This window comes from Anguilla rostrata, chromosome 18 (assembly GCF_018555375.3).
Source record: "Anguilla rostrata isolate EN2019 chromosome 18, ASM1855537v3, whole genome shotgun sequence".
NCBI lineage: Eukaryota > Metazoa > Chordata > Actinopteri > Anguilliformes > Anguillidae > Anguilla > Anguilla rostrata.
Genome location: NC_057950.1, coordinates 19,322,421 through 19,345,781, shown reverse-complemented (window position 1 = coordinate 19,345,781; position 23,361 = coordinate 19,322,421). Strand labels below are relative to the sequence as shown.

The window sequence follows — 23,361 nt, the reverse complement described above, 5'->3', positions numbered from 1 at the left end:
TTGTATCATTTTTATTTACCTGCATGGTAATAATATTGTCATGAGACACTATATAATTCAGTGTAGCACACACACAGTGTGCGTAAGCACAGTGCTGTGTAACATGCATTACACCGTTAATTGATCTCTCAATATGTGTTACTGTATATGTTACTAAGTCCCATTGGCACTGCATATTTCCCTGTCATTTTCATTTAACCTACCAATACTTCCAATCTTAGGGCTCATACAATGTACAATGTAGATGAGTTAAGTTAAGACCAGTGATGGCCAGCAATATAATGCTGGAAATTGGACCTTTTAGAAAATAAAATAAATCAATTTCACAGCATTATATATTTTTTCTCAATTGTATAGGACAATATCTATCAGTAAGAGGTTGCATATTTGCTAATATATTGTGTTGCAGCCTCTTTTTTAATCTAAATATTATATTTTATTTCAGTATATGGCAGTACATTCCATTACCATAAGGGACAACACACACTTCCTGCTTACTCTGTTGCCTGTCAGCTGCTAATCAATACTATTAATTTCTCTCTTCAATTTTCGAATTCATGCGCATGTCATTATCCTTTAATAAACTACCATTCTCCCGCAGTATCTAGAGCAGGGGAGCCATTACAGTCATAACTACTCTGACTCATACTCTGAATAGCTCAGTGGATGCTGCAGAGCGCTTAGAGATTATGTCTGTTCATCACCACTCAGTCAAACAAATTCCTAAGAAGGTGTTTCTGGGAGTAATAATAATAACAGTAAATCGAACAATCAGATTTTTATGACAAATAATGGATCATATTTAGTAGATAGAAATTTATTTTTGGGACTGGGATTTCTCTCACTGCATTTCTTCTCTCTAATGAAATAATCCTAATTGCCTCTGCTAGGGAGGTTATGTAATGATGTCCGTCTGTCCGTCTATCCGTGACAGACATATCTGGAAAAGTAATGGCCGAACTGCCATAAAATTCTCATGCACATTCATGTTCCCAAGAGGAAGAGACCTGCACATTTTGGTGACCCCATGACCTTCCCTCTAGCGCCGCCATCAGGCCAAACATATCTCAAAAAATTATAACTGGATTGCCAAGACATTTTCTGTGCAATTTCATGGGAGGGGAGATTTCTGTGCACTGGCATTCTAGTTTTTGTAAGTACTTAAGAATCTTCTTTCATATTTTGAATATTCTGCATAATTTAACATTTGATCTCCATTCCTCTGTGTTCCCTAGCATGGAAGGGAACCAACCCCTCTCTGCAGTGACCTCCCCCAAATCTATGGAATGAGGAGCAGGGTATACAGGTATCTGACTGCTGATTCATTCAATACTATTAATCGTTATTCTGTACGGCCGTATTTACTAACCTAAGTTTGATCATATTTATGGAAAACAGGGAAAGTGCTCAATGAGCCCTTAAAAGAGCTCAACTCCTGGGAAATGGTGGGACAGACGGGAAAGAGGTTCATTTAGGCTCACAGACACGCAGGAAATAAAGGCCAGGGCCTTCAGCTCCAGTGGTGGCTAGCTTTACAATGTAGCGCAATGATGCTTATGAAGGCTAATAAAATGCAGTCAACTCGACCATAGATCAGGCATTTGTAAAGTGAATAAATAACATGTCTAAAGGCTGAGATCACATAAGTGGGTTTAAATTACCCACTTATGCAACACATGTAACACATGTACATGAGCTCGCCAATTCCTTCTGTACATATAAGGTTATGAATCATACATATATTCGCACAGATCACACAGCGATGTGTCTGTGTGGGAGAAAAGCAAGAAGAGTGAATGTAGGCAGAATACCTTTTTTCAATGGGGATGAATATTTAATTGGTTGGCATGGGCCGCCTTTGCTTTGAGGAACGGACACTTTTGAGTATTCATGGGTTAGCATTACCCAGCTCTTTAATTAGCAGCTGAGTCCCATTCAGAAAGAGCCAATCCCCAGAGCAGCCTGCTTTTCACACCCGCTTCTGAGGGGAGCAGGAGCGAGCAGCAGAGCCAGCTCGGAGACAGAGGCAGGAGCAGCTCCCTCTCCTTCCCCACGACTCCGACTCTGCCTGAGGAGAGCCTAGCGCAAACGATTGTAAGATATCACACTGCGACCGTCACTGACATGAATAGCAAACTAACACACTAAAATAAGTACTAGTGCATGTGAATATTACGCATTTGTTCTGAGCAGTGTGATCGACCCATGCGGTTTTTTGGGTATTGATATAAATTACTGCCGTGTCACACTTGAATGCAACCCTCTAATAACACTACACAAACCATGACACCTACATGCCACTTGTTCTAAACTACTTTAGCACACTTTTACCCAGGCATTACAGTCTAGACTACGGGGAATCGCATCTGTGTATCTTTCATGGTTTGCATTTACCCCTAAAAACTCCATAAGACACCTTGAACCTGGTGCACAACACACAGACACACACACACCACCACACCAAACACCACCTTCACCCACACTTACCTACACCTACACTATATACCACACACCACACAGCTAAAACCCACCACAGAAACCACATAACCTCACCCACACACCCACCATAGAGCCACACACACCACTACACCACACACCATATAATGACGCCACTAGCACACACTACGAGGATGCAACAGGACACTATGAAGAGCAACATGCTAATGCATTATCACCACATCTATGGCTCCACATACACACACACACAACACACACACAAGGCCCACACAGCTCCAGTCGTAATGGATTCAGACTTCATGGAGCCTAAGAGTGTACATTTGTTTAGTAAAGTTTTTCCCACAGACACACTCTATCACTTCCACACTCTCACTGTCGGCCTCTCAGTACAGAGCGGGCGCAGGAGCAGCCTGCTACCCCGCGCTGCCCCCGAAATCTCACTTCTCTCGCCACGCCCCACCCCTGCAGCAGGAGCTCAAAAAGAGGCGAGGGGGGAGAAAGGTTGCCGTGGCAGCGCGCGGTATGAGGGAGCGGGGTGCGGGCCAGCGGCGGCGGCCCCCGACGGTGAGGCTCGGCGGCGCGGCAAGGTCTCGTCCCGGGCCAACGGGCACACCACTGTCAACATCGCGCGGTGCTCGGTGGTCTCCCCAGCACCCCCCCTGCACCCCCCCGCCTGGCTGCCAGCCCTCCCAGCTGCCCTATCCGTTACTGTCTGATTAGTTCTGCTAAACAGCCCCTCCCCTGCCAGCCTCACTCGCCATCTGCTCCCGACAACATGGCCGCCGCCCAGCGCCGCGTGCGCGGCCTCCCGCCCGCCCTGCCGCCCGCCCGCGCTCCCGCCCGCCCCGGAGCGCCCGCCGCCCCCCCCGCCCCGGCCCTGATCGCGCGGCCGCCTCCCGCTGACGCGATCGGCTGCAGTTTTGTAGCGCGCGGATCGCGCTCTCCGCGTAGAGCTCCCTCTGGCACCGAGCTGCATCTGCTCCGTATTTTAGCCTTTTCACACCCCCCTCCCTCCGCCCCTCCCCGCCCCCCCCGCCGCCCCCAGCCCCCCCGGCCCCGGCCTGCTCCGCTCCACAAAAAGAGGAGTTGAAATGAACTTTTGTTTGAGCGTGACTTTGTGGTGCTTTTGGCGGGTTTCTGTTTGATGGCGGTGGAGCCCTCGCGCGCATGGCGCCGCGGCGGACGCGGGGCTGCGGGGGGGCGTGGCGGCCGCCTGCCGCTCTGACCCTCAGAGACGCGGCTGCTGCTTCCTCCTGCGCTCTCTGGACAACAGACTGGACCGGCAGCTAATCCACACACAGAAGTGCACGCGTGAAGGTATGAATGCTGCCTCTGTTTTTATAAGGAAGCCTCGCGTACAGGAAAACAGAGCAGAATGTGGGAGAGAGACCCTCAGCTGACCGCTCTTATCATGGCATGATCCGTGTAAAAATGTGCATCAGCGCATGTAAAAATAAAAAGGTATGCTTTCAGAACAGCCATATCTGCCCATTTGACACTAGTTACTCAAGTAATTAAGCCTATTTCTACATTACAGCTAAGAGCTTAACCAGGTAATTATGGGTGATGATGTGCTACGCAGGAGCATTTAGAGGAATGACAATGATTTTGTGATACGATGTATATACATTACAGTCACAGATAAACAGTGCAGATTTTGTTGTTTTCCAATAGTTTCCTAGCTATAGGGACCCCACCCATCATACACACACACACACACACACACACACACCATGCCTATATCCACACTGGCCTTTGTAAGATGAGATTGGGTGTCCCTGTTCTACACCGGAGCTGAACATAGGAGCTCTACACTGAAGCTGTGCAACGGGGCCTCCTCTTCATCCAGGGACCATTTAAAGAGTTTAGAGCGCTTTAGTTCAGACGCAGCCGTGTTTGGTTAGAGTTGTGCGAGGCGGCCCAACGCGCGCGCGTGTGCGGGCTTAGGTCAGTCATCTTTTACATCACGGACCGCGCGCAGCACGCCGCCGCTCTGATCCCGCCTCATCGAGGATGAGAAGAGAGATCCGGAAGCCTGTCGAGAGTTTCGCCCCCTTTTCAAACAGCAACAGCGCAAACAAAACCAGAATGCGCCCGGGGGGCGAGAATGCGGGGACAGAGCAAGCGCACAGGCGGCCGCTTGGTCCTGTTTGGGGGGGGGGGGGGGCGCCGCAGCCTGGGGATACTTGCCAATGACAGCTATGGTAGGGGGTGGGGGGGGGGGGGTTTACAAAAAAGCGAAAGGCACAAACAAACAAACAAACAAACAAACAGAATAAAGCCGGGCTGAGAGGATGTGGGGAGAGAGGGGGGATTATTTCAGATCCTGAGCGGCCCAGCGCACAGCTGGCAGATGATCCAGCACCGGAGCCCACAGCCGTCCTCTCCACACCATCAGGCGCTCCGGGTGGGGGGGGGCCAAAACAAAGGCAGCTGCTTTCCGCCCCCCCTTCCCCGCAGTCGCTCAGATCAGCCCGCGTGCGAGATAGAGTCAGAGGCACCGCCCTTCGCCTTCCCAGCATGCCTCTGGATGTGACGGGGCCCGGGCCCTGTGGCCTCTGCACCGATACGCTTCCTGGGAGAGCCGGGGCGACCTCACCTCCCTGCAGCGATAGACCCCACACACTCCTGTACCCAACCGCATGTGCTCAGTCTCCTTTCAAACTCTACACACTCCTGTACCCAACCGCATGTGCTCAGTCTCCTTTCAAACTCTACACACTCCTGTACCCAACTGCATGTGCTCAGTCTCCATTCAAACTCTACACACTCCTGTACCCAACCGCATGTGCTCAGTCTCCTTTCAAACTCTACACACTCCCATACCCAACTGCATGTGCTCAGTCTTCTTTCAAACTCTACACTCTCTGACCAACCGCATGTGCTCGTCTCTTCAAACTCTCACACTCCCTACCCAACTGCAGGTCGTCTTCTTTCAACCTACACACTCTGTACCAACTGCATGTGCTCAGTCTTCTTTCAAACTCTTACACTCCTGTACCCAACCGCATGTGCTCAGTCTCCATTCAAACTCTACACACTCCTGTACCCAACCGCATGTGCTCAGTCTCCTTTCAAACTCTACACACTCCTGTACCCAACCGCATGTGTCAGTCTCCATTCAAACTCTACACTCCCGTACCCAACTGCATGTGCTCAGTCTCCTTTCAAACTCTACACAATCCTGTACCCAACCGCATGTGCTCAGTCTCCATTCAAACTCTACACTCCCATACTGAACCACACCAGTGGTTTCAAACCCTGTTCCCATTCCTCTATCCTCCTGTAGGTTTTCATTTCAACCCCAGTTTGGCTCACCTGATTACTAACTAGCAGGTCAGTGGGATCTCCTTGCTGAATAAGCTTGTGCTTTGTTATAGCCGGAGTGAAAACCTACAGGACAGCACATCTCCAGAAAAAGGGTTGGGAACGACTACTTTAGACTGAAAAGCATACCCCTTTAAACATACAGTCCACCATTCTCTGTTTTCTGTGCACTGGTGTCCATGTGCATAATCACGAGAATCTTCCAGAGGTTTCTTCCAGAGGTTTACCTCACTGTAGCTCAGTGATATGTCCCCACCTGGGCACTGATCTCCCAGCTGCTTCAGCAGCCTTAAGCACAAGCAAGGAGGGCTAGCCTCCATCCTGCGTACTTCGCTAGCTTTCCAGGACCGCAGTCCTTTCTGCTTATAATAGACACATGTGGCCTCCTGCAGATTCAGTGTGGAGCACTTAAATGCTACACAGGTTGACAGTGGGTGGAAGTGAATATTCAACCAGCCTGTGTGCCGGTGCAAGGCATTCTGGGAAACGTGTAAGTGTAAACAGCCTGATCAGGGCAGGGCCAGGGAAAGAGTGGGCTCCTCTGTCGAGACTCCAGAAGGGTGCGCTTTTAGTTTCTGAAGAAACCGCGGACCACACGTTCTTTCTTCGCTGGCAGTCCTCGGGACTCCGCCAGCAGTTTGCGCAGACATCACCTCCTAAGATGTGAGCAGCTGTGCCGGTCAGCATATTGACTGGCTCTACAGCCGGCCGTGTGCAGGCTTATCATGAGCAAGCAGGGACCAATTAAAGGCTAACATCTCCCCCTTCGGTTGTGCTCCTGATGTGCTTGTTTGCGTGGGGCAGGCCTGCCTGCACAACGGGTGAACCCATGAGCCTAATCACCCCTTCTGCAGGGCCATCCCTAACATACACATATGAAACGGCCTTCAAGACATGCTTATAACCCAGCCTCTAACACATGCTTATAACCCAGCCTCTCACACATGCTTATAACCCAGGCCCAAACACATGCTTATAACCCAGCCCCTAACACATGTTAATAACCCAGCCCCTAACACATGCTTATAACCCAGACCCCACTGAAAAAGGGCCAAGTTGTCAGAAACTTCATCAAAAATAATAATAATAATAATAATAATAATAATAATAATTCTGTTGTTATTATTCTTAATATTATCATCAGTCTTTATCTGTTTCTTTAAACTGTGTACAGTAGTTGCTGGATGGAGAGCAATTGGTAGTGCATTGCAAGCCTTTGGTGCATAAGAATAGATCATTGCTTCAACAGATTTCTTATGTTTCTTTCTTGGAACATTAAACAAACCAGCAGCTGATGATCTAAGCGTTCAGCTTGGAACATATGATGACAGACAATCAGAAATATATTTCATCCCACACAAAAACTGCCTGAGCCAACTGAAAGAATACACTAAAATATAAATTAATAAAATAATGTAGAAAACACAGAAAGTAAAACGTAAACTATCCCTTTAAGCAAACTGAGGTTAGCTAGCTAGATCGATTGACTTGTTTAACGTTAATTTGGTATTGGTTGTAATTGACTGGTATATGTCTACCGAAGTACAAACAAAGTTTCAAGCAAACTACACCATAGAGTGTAGCAGTAGTCCTGAAGTGAGGTGCCATTTTTGAGCCATGGGTTCACTCTACAGATTTCCAATGTTTTTTTCCCCATATGGTTTTCGATTTATGCAGAAAATAAAGTCTGTATTTAACATAAATGCGGATCAGTAAGTCCATCACTGGGAACACTGTCTACGTTGCACGTGAAAGGAGATCAAAAGCAAAATCCTTGTGTCGTCATGGAAACCCACCATGCAGGGCGTGTAACAGATATCTTTACTGCTGATCAGCTGCTACAGTCCTTTCTCTCAGTGTGGGAAGGTGAGTGTCGACTTGTTGAGACAGAAGCAGCAGCTTCTTCATGAAGGACTTGACTAGGCTGTGCAGATCATGTGTAATTTCTTGCCTTGCAATTTCAAATTCATTCCAAAGCCGGTCACGTCAAAGCCAAATCAGCCAGCCAGTCCACACTGCTAGGTTCAGGAATGTCATTTCCTTTCATCTGACAAAACCCCTGGATCTCCCTTTCCAGCACTTTGCCCAGACCGAGCCATCTGATAGCTGTGCGGAGGCCAACGTCTGCAAGCTCAGACTCCTACTCCTCCAACAGTGCGACAAACTGGAGACAAACTGCCCGCCATTTCATGCTCTTGGCCTGATGAAGTACACAGCTTTTGTCACAATGTCAGACGTGGGTCAATTGCAGCGTTGATTTACAAGCCACAAATGTCTGATTTGGGTCCGTTTCAGTCACTCATCCTGTATCCTGTACAAAAGCCCAACATTACACCAGTAATTTCCAAAGTCTTTCAAAGAAAAGTTGGCAAAATCATCCACCCTGCGTTTCAACTGCTGCTCCAGATTTTCACTGTGTCCTCAACATGCCCTGCCGCTGTTTGTCTCAAAAGGAATACTTTTTCAAATGATTCCTTCTAGTCAGGACAGACTATCGCTGTGGAGTCCGCTAAGCATTACTTGATGAATTTTCCCTTCGAGAATGGCTTGCTGTTTTTTGTGAATTTGTGAGCCAGCATATAACTAGTGTTGATAAATCCATTATTTATTGCACAGAGCTTGGTAGAAACTGCTTTTGTTGCTTTTCAAGCAATCCTTCAGCTGGCTGTTCTTGTATGTTTCCATATTTAATTAGGATATGAAAACACCATTGATGATTTTCAGTAGACTTTTATTCTGATATTTCTACCATTCATCAGATAAAAAAACGGATTGGCTTTGGGCCTTGCAGGTTTGGTTGGAGCGTGCTTTGCCCAGGTCTGCCTTAAATGGTAGTGTGTTCAAACACGGTTTCTGTGAATTGACTGTCAGGTAGCGAGCTCATTACTGTAACTACGCACTATATTCAAAATATTTAACCATTTTATTCGCTTTGGTCCCTGCTGTGGTACATTGTGTGCTCCGATCGCTTTGCTATCTGTTTGTTACTCACTGCTTTCCTCCTGCCCGAAGAAAAAAAAAAAAACATTTCTATCCTATAATTTCTCAAGCTCCTTCCGATTTCTTGGCTCTGGCTTGCAAACCAGAGTTGTTTCTGTGCTTAACCATGGTGAAAAAAGCTAATAACTGGCACTGGCACTGTTTCTGCAGCTTATGTGAAATTCTGGAAGCTTCCAGACAATGGAAACATGATGTCGGATTCCAACTACTGTATGAATAAATATGATCATCACCTCCATGCAGTTATTTGTAAAAAATGTACTGTTGCTCAGAAGTTTACACACACATGCTGATAACACACACACACACACACACACACACACACAGAGGTATTTATTGTAAATAACTGCAATCCTCACACTTGTCTCATCAAGCAAAGACAGGACACTCTGACTGTTTCGGGCCTGTTTGTAAAGGGCTGTGAGGCAGGCTCTGGTCCAGACTCTGGTGCGGTTATATAAGGTCCATGTGTCGAGAGTCGGGGGGGCGGGGGGGGGTGGGTGCAGTCCCTGGCAGTAGAGGAGGAGGGGTCAGGGAGACGGAGCGCGCCAGCCGGTCTCTGAGAGTTTAATAAAGGACAGGGCCCCTGACTGCGGGCCGGGCGTGGCATGTGATAGGATTAGGGCCTACCTGGTGAGGTGCAGTTGGTGCTGCGCGTGGCACAGCCGTTCCGTCAGGCTCAGCACCTCCGCCTGGGCCCGTCCCCCGTCCTGCTGGGCCTCGTCCAACCGCTGCCGGCAGCCAATCAGCTCCAGGCCCAGCTTCTCCACTTCCTGCCCCCAGAGAGGGAGGGGGGGGGAGAGAGCAAAGCAGGGAGGGAAGGAGAGAGAGCCATACAGAAGGTGTCAAGCTACGTAGTTACATGCATTCTCATTGAAGAACAGATCTGAGTTTTGTGCGGCTATAAAGATGTGCACCATTGCAAATATCTGTGGGTTTTTCCTCCGGCAATACCACTTACAAAACACCTAAAAATCATATTTGATTTACATGTAAGGAAGACAAATGCCAAAAAAATTCCCAAAGATGGCGGCACTCCAGGATTTCATTTGACGTGGCTACCCTGGCTTTTGACCCCTTTCCCCAAATCATATTATGAAATATATTTGTGTAACAGACTCAAGGCACATCCTGTTCACACCTCAAAAACAGGACAAATCAGTATGGGACAGCACCTGACTTACGTCATGCAAAACAGCAGTATTAAATATGCCAATGTCTGTGCAAGTCAAATTGATTTGAGAATGGAAAAACTTGTTTTTGCTGTACTCAGACTAAAATAGCTTTAATGGTTGTGCCCATAGGAGCGTATGACCTAGGTTACCTTCCACAATAGACCTTACTACTTCATAACACTAAGCAGGGCTGATCCTGACACACGGGCCATGTGGTGAAATGTATTTATTTAATTATTTTTGAGCAATGACTTTTCTCCCATGTTCATGTAGCACCATCTAGTGGAGTGAGTGGAGTGAGTGCTGGAAGCTGAACATAAACAGTGCTAAAACTAACATCCCTGTCCAAAAGAGAAGTTCATAAATGGAAAGGTACTTACAGAACATTTGCTATTAAAAATGCAATATAGTTCAGAAGTGAAATTTCCCCATTACAGTAGGGACCGGTGAACCTCAGTGTAAGACGCCCTTATGTGGTGTCAGACCTGGGATCGCCCTCACCTGTTGGGTCAGCTCCAGCTGCCGGCTGCTTTTGGAGGTGTGGTCTCGTAGCTCCCGCTCCGCCTCCTGTCTCTTCAGCTGGGCGTGGCTCAATTGGTACCTCAGCTCCCCGCACACCTGCAGAGAGGTCCGTCACACAGGTGAGCACATGCACCACTGTACACAACCTCTACCTGCCCTGCACCAGAGTACACAACCTCTACCTGCTGAGATAGACAGATACAATTGTAATCATTCTGCCATTCGATTTCTACTCCAGACTTTCTTCACTGACAGATTCCGCATTCGTTCTCTCTGCCCCACAATTAGACAGTGTACAACTGTTGGAATATGGCGCCACCCTGAGGCAGCATACTGCTACAGGCTGGACCCTTTGTTCCGAAGAGAAAGATACAAACTGCACACTGCAGCAAAAGCCAGTTCAGCTCTTAAAAGAGCAAACTTGGGGAGGCAATTTGGCACAAATGAGCTTACTGTTCCCTGACTGTGAGCTATTACTCCCGCTGGGGAGGCGCTGTGAGGTGTCATTAGAGGATTGAGTGAATGAAGCCTGCTGTGTGGAATAAAGGCCTGCTACTCCCCCACCGTTCTACATGCAGAACACTTCACCACCGCTCTGGATCACTGCAGGGAGGCCATGAGAACTATTACCCAGCCGAATGCAGAATTTCAAATGAATCACAGTTGTCTTGTGTCACTTTCGCTATTGTTGTGTGTTCTGTTTCTATTAGCAGTGTTGTCATTGTCGCAGGTCCCTAACCAGACGGGTGGAGGTCAGGACGGGTGGTGTGGGGGTGTTTTTTAGGTCAGGTAGAGGGCACGGGCAGACACACCTTGTTGCTCTCGGCCTCCTGGGAGGAGAGTTTCCTCAGAGCCTCCTCCAGCTGTGCCTGCAGGGAGCTGCTCTCCCTCTCACACCTGTCCCTCTGCCCCTGCAGCTCTGCCGCTGTCTGAGACAGCTCTGTTACCTACAGAGCACACACACACACACTGTCTGAGACAGCGCCATCACCTGCACAGCACACACACACACACACACACACATACACACACACACACACACACACTGTCTGAGACAGCGCCATCACCTGCACAGCACACACACACACACACACACACATACACACACACACACACTGTCTGAGACAGCTCTGTTACCTACAGAGCACACACACACACACTGTCTGAGACAGCGCCATCACCTGCACAGCACACACACACACTGAGACAGCTCCGTCACCTACAGAGCGCACACACACACACACACACTGTCTGAGACAGCTCTGTCACCTGCACAGCACACACACACACACACACATACACACACACACTGTCTGAGACAGCTCCATCACCTGCACAGCACACACACACACTGAGACAGCTCCGTCACCTACAGAGCGCACACGCACACACACACATACTGCCTGAGACAGCTCGGTCACCTGCAGAGTACACAAACACACACACACACACACTGTCTGAGACAGCTCTGTCACCTGCACAGCACACACACACACACACATACACACACACACACACTGTCTGAGACAGCTCTGTCACCTGCACAGCACACACACACACACACACATACACACACACACACACACTGAGACAGCTCCGTCACCTGCACAGCACACACACACACACACACACACACACACTGGGACAGCTCCGTCACCTACAGAGCGCACGCGCACACGCACACACACACGCTGAGACAGCTCCATCACCTGCACAGCACACACACACACACCTACAGAGCGCCCGCGCACACACACACACACATACTGCCTGAGATAGCTCCGTCACCTACAGAGTACACACACACACTCCGAGACAGCTCCATCACCTGCATTACTTCTGCTTCTCCAGAGTCATCAGTTGAGCAAAGACTAGGATGTTTCCATTATTTCAGCAATGTATCTATTATCAATAGTTTTAGTTTAATCTTTACAGCTCTAACTGCCTGTTACCCTGGTAAAATACAACATGCAATCATCCTCCAGTAGATGGCAGCACAGTGCAGCTGTGTGGCCGTGTGGAGCAGCAGGGACTCACATCGCTGTGCCTCCAGAGGCTGTGCTCTTCCCAGGTGAGACACCAGCTGTGTACAAGGTGCTAAACCTGGGTTTCCAAGGAAATATCAACCTGCATAAACGGGTGCTTCGGAAAAGTCACATATTAGTTACGTGACTGCGCTGGATAATTGGGTGGCTAGGGAAGTGTAGCATAGTGCTTAGGGAAGTGGACTGTAACTCAGAGGTTGCAAGATAAATTCTCAGGTGACTGCCATCATACCCTTGAGCAAAGAATGTAACCTTAATTGCTTAAGTAAATATTGGATTTACTTAAGCAAAATTGATTTACTTAAAAATTGATTGTAAAAAATAAAAAAACTGTGAGTTACTAAATGCCTAAAATGTAAAAAATTAAATGTAACTGTGTTGGACAGCAAGATAAAGATAGCTAATTGATAGTTTTATCAGATAGGGATAGTTCTGATAAATGGCTATGTTGTAACCATACTAACCATCTTAGCAAGCTCCTCTCCTTCCTCCTCCGCCTGGGCCTCGCTCATCCCCGCCTCCTCACTCACACCCCACTGGGACATTACCCACATCTGCTCATGCACCAGCCAGCTCTCTCCCACACCTGCTCCCTCTGCCTGATCAGCTCACTGCGTATCTGCTCACACTGCACCAGGGCCTGGGGACATTAACACACACACATCTGCTCACACTGCACCAGAGCCTGGGGACATTAACACACACACATCTGCTCACACTGTACCTGGGCCTGGGACACACACACACACACACACACACACACATCTCACACTGCACCAGGCCTGGGCACACACACACACACACACACACACACACATCTGCTCACACTGCACCTGGGCCTGGGGACACACACACACACACATCTGCTCACACTGCACCAGGGCCTGGGACACACACACACACACACACATCTGCTCACACTGCACCAGGGCCTGGGGACATTAACACACACACATCTGCTCACACTGTACCTGGGCCTGGGGCACACACACACACACATCTGCTCAGACTGCACCAGGGCCTGGGGACACAAACACACACACCACACACACACACACACACACACAAACACACACATCTGCTCACACTGCACCAGGGCCTGAGGACACACACATGCACCTGCTCACCCTGCACCAGGGCCTGGGGACACAAACCATTTTGGGAGGGTTCTGGGTTTTACTCAGTGCAGTTATCCAGCTAACTCAGTAACCCTGCTTTGTGAAATACCCCCCAGGGCCCTGTTTCACGTACGTCGCTTAAACAATCCGGGATAATTTGATGTGCATGTTATCAGATTATGTCATTGATTAAATTTGGGCTGATTCTGTTTATGAAGGTGAATTACGATTTGATTAGCTAATCAAGGATGGAATCATCTGCGTACACCCGCTCTGCAATAAAGGGAGAGGAATCACACACCAAAACAGGATCACACTCCTTATATAGCCATAAAGGGAAATGGTGCTGCCCTTTGCAGTATCACATAACATGCCAAAACAGACAAAAGCAATGCTTTTCTAACTCTCATAATCTAGTGTTCATAATCTTTTTCATTTTGATTTGAGGCTGTAGATCACAGAATTATGGGAACACTGGAGACGGGATATTTTTCACCTCTAAAGATCAAGAACTCATCAAGAGGCCAAAATGAGAGAGGAAGGCTGGCAGATAATTTCAGGTAAATTAAATAGGTGTATGCCTGCGTAAGAAGACTTTAATTTACTTGCTTTCTGATAATGTCAGAAAGAAGTATCAAATTATATTATTTTCCAGTGCATGTGACAGTAGCTACAAAAGAAGCTGGCAGCAGGTCAAAGATAAATATAAAAAATAGCACACACATTGCAAACACAGCACCTTTATTGAAATTCTTTGTTTTCAACCAGACAATGTACAAGTTAGAGGTTAACCTCACAGGACATTTGGAAAAGCTATAAAAACATGTATTCATTCGTTATTATGTAAATATTGTCCTTGTGATACCCTCTTACAAATTATATCTTTACCTGCATAGAACCCTTGCATGGCCAGGAAGTATGATAAACACATTGATATGCCTTTTGAAAGCAATGTACACTTTTCTGATTGCACAGTATACTGTGGCTTTAGGCTACTTATATTTTCATTTCTTTGGCTTTAATGGTAGCCTATTTCTAATTTTATTTCTTAAATAATTTTCTTTGCCTTGTTTTAAATTCCTACTTTATTACTGTATTAATTGTATAATCTTGTATCTCGCTTGTTGGTTTTATTTTGCTTTTATTCTTGTCCTCAAAGTCAATGTGCACTCCAATTAATTGCTGAGGGTAAATGATTCCCTCATGACTAAATCATTAGCGCTTACAAAGATAAAGGTACAAGTGCCTTAAAGGATCGTGTCGGTCCCTAAAAACACGTTCACTTCTAAATGCTCTTTTTACAATAAAGACTTGTTCATCAACAAGTACCTCAACAAGTATATTCGTACATTTCTGCTCTTGGTGTGTGTGTGTGTGTGTGTGTGTGTGTGTGTGATTTCACTAATTCAAGCATAAGCCTGTTGTTTTGCAGGTTTGTGCTTAGGTTTAGCTAAATTGTGAACTCGCTAAGTGAAACTGAAAATCCTGAGTTTATCCCAAAATATCATCAAATCAATCAGGTTAACCGAGTTAGCCACATACATGAAACAGGGCCAAGGTTTTTCAGAGCCAGATCAACTGAAGCCTCAAGCCAAAAGTAACTTCAATATATTGCCATTAGATGTCACTGTTACTCTCTGATCGCATTTAAAAACTCCCAAAACATCCACAAGCCTCATGCTCGACAAAGTATCTGATTTTGACCCAGGTTCAGGTTGTTTTTTTCCCCACATACAATTTCAAGCTCTGTTCAGGCTTCTTTACTATTGTGCACAATAGACTCACCTCAGTCTTCTCCAGGTTGGCCTCCTCTGCCATTTGCACCGCCTGTTTGACCTGCTGGTAGGAGCTCCACTCTCTGTGCTGTGCATCGCTCTGACTGGCTCTCAGAGACGCCAGCATGCCAGCCAGCTCATCCCTCTCCCTGTGAGTAAACACACATACACACATGTACATATACACACACACACACAAGCACACACACGTATACACATACACACACGCACACATACACATGCACACACACACACATACACACATACACACGAACACACACAGACACGCACACACGTACATGGGCACACACGTGTATACATAAGCACAAGCACGCACACACAGGCACACACATATACACAGGTACCCACACACATGCATATACACGCAGATGCACACAGGTACACATATATTCAGAGCTTCCAAGAATGCCAAACATATTATTAAATACCAAACTGAGTACTACATGTATACAATGTGTGACCAAAAATGAAATGGTTAAAACAGAAATGTAAAAAAGCATTGGACAGCCAGCTCCACACTGACGGTGCATGTTTATTCCTCGGTCCTACAGCACAGCCGCCCTGCTATCTCTGGAGCACTCACCTGGTGAGCCTCTCGATGGCCTGGACGTGCACGTTGGTGTGCGTGTGTGTCAGAATGGCCTCGTGCTGGGCACACTTCAGGCACAGCCCCCCCGCCTGCTGGGCCCTGCCCGAAGCCGCCGCAGCCTCCCGCGTCCGCAGGCGACCTTTCACCTCCTCACACTCCTTCTGAGAGACCGCCAGGTCCTTCCTGCGGAAGAAGAGAGGTTTCAGAGGGCAGAGTGCAATTAAGCACAGCCTACACACTCCATGAGTTTTAAGAGTTTATTACAGGTCAGAGTGAATGAGTATAAGGTTCCCCATAGCAGTGGGAGCTAAACTCTATCCTGAAACTTGTAGGTTTCATGCAAGCACTTCCAAAATACTTGCAAGCAAAAAACTTGAACTTATTGCCCCATAATATCCAGAATGAGAAACGTAAGATCTGTACGACACTGCAAAATAAAAAAATGTAATACAGGTTGCAGAAGACAGTGTCTTTTGGGTAACTTCAACACAAATGTCTGACACTCCATGATAGCGGCATGCCAAAGAAAACTGGTTACAGCTACTACTACTGTTCGCAGACCCTGAGCACTCACATACAACAGCGAATGAATCTCTCTCTGCCAGCTACAACCCCTAAGCAGCCAATGACACATTCTCAAGAGACAGAAACACTGAATACTGACCTTAGTGAAATAACCTGGGCTTCCAAGGTTTCAGTCTGGGCTTGATAGAGTGTCTTGAGCTTGTCCTAGTGTACAGTTACACGTGTCGTGTTAGTGACAACTACATGGCAGGGTTGTGCATCTAATTCATAAGAAATCTGAATAATTGTAAAAGTTAAAATGTTCTCAAAGAAAACTGGAACTTGCCACTTGGATACTTTTCTTGCTCTTACTGGAACCAGAACATGCACATTATAACCCGTGGACAGCCCTCTGCTGATGTTTTCTCTATTTAACATTCATCTTATACAGGAATAAGACTGCAAAGGATGTACCATTTCTCTACAAATTTCTCTGCAACATAAACATTTTCCCCCTTTATAAGCAGAAACGTCTCTGACATAAAAACATATACAATCTTGTGGTCAAGAATGGAACCAGCATGGGAATCTTAAGATGAGAAAATGCGATGTATGTGATAAATTATTATTGCTAAGTACAGCAGTAGCTATCTCATACGCACCATTTCATTCTGCCAGGTGTGGTCCTCTGCCTGTACACGGCTTTGACTCTGACTCCGTCTAAAGGGAGAGGTCCTGGGATGGCTGCCTGCAACAGGCTCAGCTCCAGGGCCATTCTGCAATACAACACAGCAAGGTAAGGCTTCTGGGAGTCCCCATCAACAGTGAATGCACATTTAAGTGACTAGTTCAATAAAAACTGAAAAATAACTGCCAACATCCAGACACATTGGACAGTTGGACAGTTCTCCACGTGTTTCGCTTATGTTTTTAATGGTGGTTAAAATCACAATTCACGCCGGGTAGTGTAAAGCTTCATGCCAAGTACCGTTGCATCTAAGATGGTGTAGTCTTTCAGAGTCTCTTCACCAGTGTAGGACTTCAGCTCCTTGTGAAGTTTCTCATTCTCCACAATCACCACCCTGATCCTCTGCTTCATTCCCAACAGTTCCTCCTGCAAGAGCAAGCCCACACACACAAATGTACACACACACAAACACACTCAGAATAAAAAGGACCTGATGACACCTTCAGTGTTATACAGGCTATAGAATAAAGCAGACATAAAATAATAAGAACTTTAGGACATTCAGGGAAAGAATCAATAAAAACACAACTTGAGAATCTGAAGGAAGCACTGGAAAAGACATAAAAGTCAGTCTAGAACGGAAGGGCGGACAGACTGGTTCTGGACAGATGGACAGACAGACCTTGCAGAATTTGACCTCTGCCTCCAGGTGCTGGATGTACTCAGCCTGGTTGTGAATCATGGGCACCAGGTCCTGGGCTGTGGGTAAACCAGCTTCTGCCCCCTGAGAGCTGCTCTGCAGCCCAGTGGGAGAAAAGCAGTGGTGAAGCCATCTGTGTGTCGTGGACTAACTGTCATCAGCAACAGCACTACATCTAAATGAGACATCACTGCAGTCTAAGGGAATTCAACACGCATGGATGCCCTGCCCTGCCTCAGCTACGCCACTAGTCCAGTGCACACTGGCCTATCATATGTATCTGCACCCACAGCAAAGTCTTTACTCTTTATCACCCATTAGTCCTTCCTTTCATTTGTCAATTAAGTGTATATGAATAATTACATTTCCATAGAAAAGGTGCATGCACCAGACCTCCGTACCTTGTGAAGGGATCTCCTCTTAGCTGGACTACTGGCAGGACTGCCATCCTGCTCCTGCAGCAATGATCTCAGCTGGTTGACTGAAATAAACAATCACTCAAATGTCAGCAGCTGAAGTGAACCGATTTAAAATGACTGAATTTTCAAGAGGAAAGCTGACAAGGGAACAGGTCCTGGGGTATATCTCTACACCAAGTGAGAGCTCCGTTAAAGGAGAGGGGCTGGGCTGTACCTGCGTCGCTCTGCTGGTTCCAGGTGTCCCCCGCGACAGCGCTGTCCTGGCTCATCGCTGGCTCCATGCTCTGTGCCTCGGAGCACTGCTCATTCAGGATTCTGCTCACCCGCTGAATGCTCCGATTAGCCCTCTCTGTGGGGACAAAATGGTAGCTATCCAAGTAACTCATATTCATCCAGGAAACAGATTGCTTAAGACGGAAAACAAGCAAACCACAACGTTACATAAGCCAGACTGCCATGCTCATTTGGATTGATTTGATTTAGCTATGAATTTAGACTCATAGCTATTGCATTCTTTGAAAACAGTCGGTAAAGTAACCATAGTTGTATGATGAGGAGCAAGTAGAGACACAGGTTGCTAATTAGCTTAGAACAGTATCTAGAAAGCGATCGATAGATGCAATAAAAATAGTATATCAGTTTAGCAAATGTTAGCCTACAACGTGTCATTGACTACGACAGGTTGGTTTCACTGCAGTGTTAGTTTCGTATCCACGTTTTAACTACACAGCTACTGTTCTCTAGCTGTACAATTTGACATCTGAAGCTGGCTTGCAGACTTAGCTGGCTAACTTTGATAAAACAGCTGGCTTGATCAAGCCTTAACTGTAACGTTAGTTAGCTCCCAAACTTTGGCCATCTGTCATTACCTCTCAGTTCTTGTTGATATTCTCTGAAATCTTCCTCATCTGAGTCGAATATCGACGGCTTCATTGATGATGGCTGACTGGAAAATATTGCGAACCTGCCACGTTTTTTATCCGTAGGTTTCTGGCTAAAAATTCAAATTCTAGCAAAGTGTGCCTCCATGATTTATTAGTAAATCCGCGAATGTGCCATTTTCGCAAACTGACCAGTCAGCTAGGCAATCTTGGACAGTTCTCAGACAGCAGCTAACCTAACATAACCAATCCGTTCTGAGCTATACTATAACTTCCGCAAACAACAACTGACACCATGGGAATAGTAGTAATCTTGTGACCTTCCCACCAACATTATTAATGTAAAAATATATTTTAAAAAACTACAAATCCCGCCTCAGCTAGGTGCCTGGAGGACACTGTGGCAGACCTATTGGTAGCACTTGTGGTTGCTGGGCTACGACCGAGTACGCTCACCCAGTCCGGAGTATCGTATTAATTTTTTTATTGGCTCTAGCTTCCGTCCATAAAAGCTAGTTCGGCCGTTTCCATACCTGCACTTCATTGAATTGGTTAAATCATAAATAGTTTGAATATTTGACCCATTGCATTGGTCGGCTTTTGTGTCAATCACTCAGTAGTAACCCGCCTACTGGGTGGTGCTCCAGACGCGCAGTTTAAGCGCTGTATTGGTTGCGTGGAGCTCCCGGTGCCGCTATGTGAGAGCATTATCCCGCACAAATAGGCAAGAAACTAGTTTTTCATACAGAGCGCTGTACACATAACACATATCTTCGTCGGACATAGCTATAATATTATAGAAACAGACAGGAGCAGAGAAAGGGGTAAGTGAATATTTTTTTTCATGAACTGATTGCAAATCAAGGTGTTTGGAATAACTGGCTAGTTGGCTCACCGAACAATGACAGTACAGCTGCGGACGGCAATCCAGCTATGCCAATACCGTCACCCGCAAAAAGGATGCGAGCTCGCAACGTTTATCGTTTTTTGCTTTGAACAGCATGGCCATGGCCAAATGGCTGGCTAACTATAGTTAGTTACCTTACTTTCTGGCTGGAAGACGAACTACTAGCTTGTCGGTTAATTAGCTAGCTACCAAGTATGTGCACCGCTCCGCGTTTATTATGGATCGTAGACTAGCTATTGTGTTTAGACTAATTGATTTTCCCTGTAGCGTAATGTGCTGTAGCTAGCAACAAAGGGACGCTGGTCAACTTGCATAAGGTAGTATTTCCTCAAAGTCTTTGTAGCTACAGTATCCACCACTTTCAGTGCAATTTGCTTAGGATTTATGAAAATATATCATACAGCTATCGTATAGTTTAACAGATGCGATTAGCTTCTGATGAAATTGATCGGTAGTGATAATCTTGTCCAGAGCAGTTGTCATGTATAATGGCCAATTTTGGCGTGCTTTCAAAGAGTAGATTCCTGAATGGTCCAGTTTTTCCTTCCCTGAACTTTATTAGTCATTTTCCATCATTCACCAGTGGGACTAACTCATAAGTTATTGCAGAGACCAGTCGGAAACAACATTTTATGTGAACAGTGCAGCAAAGGAGTGGACGCTATTGTTTTGCGTCTAGCTAGTTAGCAACTGTAGCTAGCTATGCTGACGTAGGCGTTCCCCAACACCTCTTAAATGTTTATTATGACACTCTGAAATTGGGTAATTAAAGTACCTGAATTGGTGATTATTCGCACTGGTTGACATTTTTTTGTTCGAGACAACAATAATTTTTGCTTCTGGATTAAAATAGGATCTGTGATTGTGGGTCCACAGTATGATGATTTAGATCACGTTTAAGTTTCCAATGGAATCTTAATCTGAATACACGAGAAACTGTCTTGTTTTATTTCACAGTTACTTCCTTCTTTCTTAGTTCCTCGTTTTTTATTTATTTAATTAATTTTTTTTTTTTTTGCCAACTAACGGAAACTGTCAATGTTGGCTGGAAAAAATGTTGTTGTTAGGAAGCAGGGTTGTGCTCCAAACGCAGTGTCCTGTTGTGGTCTCTGACATGTTTTAGTGTTTAGTATGGAGAAAACGCACTGGTGAAACTATACAGTTGCATCTCATGTTCTATTAAAACATTTTTACAATCAGGTATCCTTGAACTGCCAAGTATCTCGGAATCTTAATGAGGGTGTCTAAATCATTTGGTGAAAATGGAAGCCTAAAGCATGAGCACATTGATTACAAAGGCAGCCTCTGTGACTTCTAATGCACCTAAAAGCTGTTTAGCTTGAAGATGCTAAAGGGAGAAAGAAAAGGCAGTATTTTCATATGAAGTTGTGGCTCACAGTCTTCTCTCTGAAGCGCTCTTGTGTTTGGATTTGATAGAGTGAGGGCCGAGACCTTGCTGCCTGCTCCGCAGCTCAAATCCCCGTTTGTCTGCGCCGTTCTCACCGAACAAAGACGCAGGACAGGATAAAGGGCTGTTTTCTTTTGGATTTCAGTCTCCTCCTCCAGCAGGAACTCCAGCCCTGGGCCAGGGCCATAGTTAATCAAGGCCAGCCTCTTCCTCCTCGAACGCGCCCGCTGGCCGTGTCGCTGTGGGGAGCGGGCTGCGTTCACAGACCCGCGCGCCGCGCATACCAGGTCCTGTGGAGCGGTGCGTCGGGCTCGTGCTTCTGTGAGCAGGACAGTGAACGTTCAGACGGTGAAAAGCAGCGTTAGGACTCTGTGGCACCAGATCAACACTATGAGAGCAGAGCTTGTTGAAATATGCCGTCTGGAACACCCTCATCATTTAAACTGGACATTTTAGTTGGGTTCTCCGGAGCAGTTGTATGGAGCATTATTGGGAGAGCTACTCAACTGTGAAAATCCATCTTAGAAATTGGATGAGGAATGAGAAGTTTAAGCCAATTATAATCTGATGCAGTTGTAGTTAGAATGCAGTGATAAGGGGATAGGTTTCTTAAACCCCTAAAGGATGGAGCTATAGTGTGTTGTCAGTGAATGAGTAGGCTGCACCAATCAAAATTATTTGTTGAAATCAGTTGGTCTCTCCAGGCAGTATGATAGCTCTGCCCATTTCTTTGTTTCAGGAACCTAATTCATGCATCATTAGCTACAGCTGTGCTAAATGCTCAGGTATGGTTTCTTTGTTTAAGCTGTGCTAAATGCACAGGCACGGTTTCTTTGTCTCAGCTGTGCTAAAGGCACAGGTACGTTTTCTTTGTTTTAGCTGTGCTAAATGCACAGGTACGGTTTCTTTGTTTCAGCTGTGCTAAATGCACAGGTACGGTTTCTTTGTTTCAGCTGTGCTAAATGCACAGGTACGGTTTCTTTTTTTCAGCTGTGCTAAATGCACAGGTACGGCTTCTTTGTTTCAGCTGTGCTAAATGCACATGTGCAGTTACCCTGTTTGAATTGTTCTGTGTGCACCGGTACGGTTTCTCTGAGCTGTGCAGCGTACACAGACGGGCTCTCTGGAGGTTTCTTTGTGAGGCAGTATTTGAGGCCCCAGCCGGATGTGAACACGTGGAGCGGGAGATGCTGTTATCCCTTAAGAATGTTTGGGAGGAGGACTGACTGGGAAGCACTGATCAGGGTCTTCATTTCTCCAGTGAGATCTTCCGAATGAATCCCCTCCCTATCTCTGCAGCCACATGCAGGTCATGGGACACTGGTGTCTGTTTGGGCTGCCAGATTCTCCCTTTTAACCCCCCTCATCTTACTAAATTAAAATAAGCTGTAGGCTGCCCTGAAGAGGGTCAGCATATTAATGCGTTCAGTCGCTGGTTTGAATCGGTTCACTTGTGTTTGTCATTCTACTTCACCTTGTTTCTGTGTCACGGTTGTGTGTATAAATAGGCTAATACCAGCTTTTCTATTGGTCAAGCCATGCCTTGATTACAGAAATCATGTTTGTCGTCTATTTTAAGTGCTTACAGTGAATTTCTGACTCATAATCCTTATGTATATATATATATATATATATAAAATGTAGCTAAATGAGCAGGGATTAAATTTCTATAATGGGAAGGAGTTACTGAGATTAATGAGAGGCCACAGGCCATATTTAGAGAAATTAACTGATTAAGACTTTGAGCATCATATTGATGCAGTCCCTTTAAGGAGGTTGCAGGCATCGTTTGCTTTGTATAATGTCATTCTGGGCTCAGTCATAT

The 23,361-nt window shown here is 46.2% G+C and overlaps 2 protein-coding genes across 2 annotated transcripts in view; one reads left to right on the top strand and one right to left on the bottom strand.

Moving 5' to 3' along the window:
• Positions 1-19,638, bottom strand: part of sdccag8 (SHH signaling and ciliogenesis regulator sdccag8) — a 46,068-nt gene extending 26,430 nt beyond the window's left edge. The window contains exons 1-14 of the mRNA XM_064318243.1: positions 19,210-19,638; positions 18,555-18,689; positions 18,323-18,402; positions 17,904-18,017; positions 17,522-17,647; positions 17,196-17,309; positions 16,694-16,758; positions 16,024-16,212; positions 15,430-15,568; positions 13,093-13,166; positions 12,982-13,051; positions 11,294-11,419; positions 10,461-10,577; positions 9,415-9,557 (exon numbers count right to left, since the gene is read on the bottom strand). Coding sequence (XP_064174313.1) covers positions 9,415-9,557; positions 10,461-10,577; positions 11,294-11,419; positions 12,982-13,051; positions 13,093-13,166; positions 15,430-15,568; positions 16,024-16,212; positions 16,694-16,758; positions 17,196-17,309; positions 17,522-17,647; positions 17,904-18,017; positions 18,323-18,402; positions 18,555-18,689; positions 19,210-19,273 — 1,556 coding nt within the window. The 5' untranslated portion in view covers positions 19,274-19,638. The remainder of the gene's footprint in view (positions 1-9,414; positions 9,558-10,460; positions 10,578-11,293; positions 11,420-12,981; positions 13,052-13,092; positions 13,167-15,429; positions 15,569-16,023; positions 16,213-16,693; positions 16,759-17,195; positions 17,310-17,521; positions 17,648-17,903; positions 18,018-18,322; positions 18,403-18,554; positions 18,690-19,209) is intronic.
• A 224-nt stretch (positions 19,639-19,862) lies between these two features.
• LOC135245241 (centrosomal protein of 170 kDa-like) overlaps positions 19,863-23,361 on the top strand; it is a 36,317-nt gene continuing 32,818 nt past the window's right edge. Inside the window, exon 1 of the mRNA XM_064318158.1 lies at positions 19,863-20,045. The gene's annotated coding sequence lies outside the window, so the exon portion shown is untranslated. The remainder of the gene's footprint in view (positions 20,046-23,361) is intronic.